Genomic DNA, 2,651 nt, shown 5'->3' on the forward strand with positions numbered 1-2,651 from the left:
GGAAGGAGGATCCATGCTTATTTTATGAGGTCTCTCCTCTGGCCATGTGAAATGATCACGTCAATCTCCAAAGAACAAAGTTGCAGCTTCATATTCATGCTTGTCAGAGCTCTTAATTTTTCTTGGTATAGATGAACAAATTACCGTATTTTTTCTTCTTTTACTTCTTATTTTTAGAGGTCACTTACACAAGTGAGCTTCTTGTCCTGTATTGAAATTACATAGTTTTTTTCTTTGGGTCCACTGGTGTGTTGTAACATAGTACTGTAGGTCGTCATTTTTATTAGTGCAATTACACACTACACACTTTGTCTATGTTTCAGTTTGTCTCTTCTACATTAGATAAACAGTGCTTATTACAAATTGTTCTGCCTGCTTCCGCATGCATGCTAATGCTTGATAAAAGGTCTGCAGCACTTTCAGTGTTTTGATATTTTAAGGGTAGGCTTCTTCTTTGAATGAACAGTAGAAAATATTAAAAGAAGAGGCAGCTGATAGGCTCAGCCAAAATTTCAGGCCAGTAAAGGCTGTTTTGATAGGGTCAAAGGAAGGGTCTCTACATCACATTCAACAAGTGGCCAATCAGGCTGATGCAATGAGGCTGCTCAGTAACTGAGTAGGAAACGAGTGGCGGTGGGCACGCGCTTGGAAGGCTGCAGTCGCCATGGGCAGAGTGAGAAACAGCGCGAACACCCAGCAGCCGCGGTGGCGAAAGCAGCCTGGGGAGCCTGCAGCCGCCTGCGCAGCCATCGCGGTCATGGGTGCACGGCGCCCTCCTTTCCATGTCCGCGTGGGGAGCCAGGCGGCGGGGAGAAAGCCGGAGGCGGCCCGNGCTGCACAGCTTCTGCAGCAGGTGCGGGGTGCAGAGTTTTCACGCGTCTGTCTCTGACCCCGGGGTTTACGGCGTCGCCCCGCACTGCCTGGACGCGGGCACCGTGCGCAGCGTGGTCATCGAGGAGGTCGACGGTGGCGACTGGGGGGAGGAGGCCACGAAGGAGCTCAAGGCCATTCAGAACGTGTCCCCCGAGTGAGCCCCTGCCTCTCCTCCCGAAGAAGGGCACTGACTCCGGCCGCCACACGCCTGAAACGTGCCCGGTGCCCCTCGAGGGGCCACCTCAGTGCTTGTGAAGGAATTACTGAGGTCGGTTTTTGGACTGGGGAACCCTTGATGTCGCGCCAAGCTTCCACCCTTTCCCTCTCAGTGTATTTCAACGGACTTACTTATAATAATAATAAAAAAAAAAGAGCACACATGTGTTTGTGAACAGCTCTAATCTTCCAATACAGTCAGCAAGCAGTGTCTCTTTACCTTTTCAGGTCGCCTTGCGTAACACTCACTTGTATTATTCTTCCTACAGTTATCACAGATAAAATTCCATATTATTCATATGTGCTGTACCGTTATCGTGCTATTGTGAACAAAATTGTTTTTAATGGTCGATTCTGGCATGTAAGACCACTCACTATATCCAAACACTTTTGTGAACCTTTACGAGGACGTTTTTTATTGGTTATCTGTGTGCGTGGGTGTGTTAGGTACGCATTCACGTTTTTGCTACTTAGAGATGTGCGTTATTTTCGGCCACATTGTTTATTTAATGTATTTGTATATAGTAGATTTAAGGTTCACGAGTGTTACATAACTCATTGCACCTATGTTTTCAAATGATGTTGCCATTTTGCTTGGTTTTGTTTTAAAAACTGCCTCTGGGAAGGAGAATGGAGATACAAGAATGATAAAAGATGTCTGTGCACTGTATGTACACCCTCTTTGATGTTTTGAAATTCCTATCTTGAATATGTCTTAAGTATTCAGATAAAGTGTTCAGAAATAAGTACCTAATAACTAGAAGAGTATGTATTTCTATGTTGTACATTATAAATCAGCATTAACTTATATGTAATTTCTTTATACCTGAGACTTTTATCAGACAATATGTGGTGAGTGTCTCTCCCTGTTAAATGATGTGTATAAAAACCACCATTTAATGGCTTCATAGAATTAAAAAATGTAGATCTTCCATAACTTATTTAACCAATCTCTTCTGATGGATGGTTACCTTTTTCCCAACTTTTCCCTATAATATCAATATTTTGAAACGATAAAGTACAAATAAATATTCTCAGTGTTCTCTCACTTGGATAAAAGGCCTGGAGCTCTTTCCATCTCTTTTTCTTGCTGTCTGTCTCTCTTCTGTACACACGTTTCATTGGATGTGCATATAATATGCATTGAATTGTTTAACGTGACGTATCTATCAAAAAATTAAAAATGAACTAAGTAGGTATACGTTACTATGTATTTTTCAAATAACATGACAGCCGTCACACAGAGAAGCTATCATCCTCCAATCGTTACCTTTCATTTATCATCATTTCCCCACCCCAGACTAGACAAAGGGAATTTATGACCTGGTTTCCCTAACATGTACCTCTACTCCTCAAGCTCCTCCTTTGTTATTTGAAATAGCTTGGTCCAGCCCTTTACCATCCAGAGATTGGGTTGAGGTAGAATATAGATATATATAGAGAGAAGATGAACAAGCATATATGCCCCTCAGGAGATTCAGTCATCTCAGTGGTCAGAAAATACCAAATTGCACCTATAGTTACATCTGTATGATATTCCATTGCATGGATGGGATCAAGAG

The 2,651-nt window shown here is 42.7% G+C and overlaps 1 protein-coding gene across 1 annotated transcript; it reads left to right on the forward strand.

Moving 5' to 3' along the window:
* The first annotated feature begins 630 nt into the window (after nucleotides 1–630).
* On the forward strand, nucleotides 631–2,095 carry LOC144235692 (centromere protein V-like protein 3). The gene is made up of 2 exons (XM_077769250.1): nucleotides 631–784; nucleotides 816–2,095. Exons 1-2 carry the CDS (start codon nucleotides 665–667, stop codon nucleotides 1,029–1,031), a joined length of 336 nt encoding a protein of 111 aa, XP_077625376.1. The 5' UTR covers nucleotides 631–664; the 3' UTR covers nucleotides 1,032–2,095.
* Nucleotides 2,096–2,651: the final 556 nt, after the last annotated feature.

Source organism: Crocuta crocuta, unplaced genomic scaffold (assembly GCF_008692635.1).
Source record: "Crocuta crocuta isolate KB4526 unplaced genomic scaffold, BGI_CrCroc_1.0 scaffold2171, whole genome shotgun sequence".
Lineage (NCBI taxonomy): Eukaryota > Metazoa > Chordata > Mammalia > Carnivora > Hyaenidae > Crocuta > Crocuta crocuta.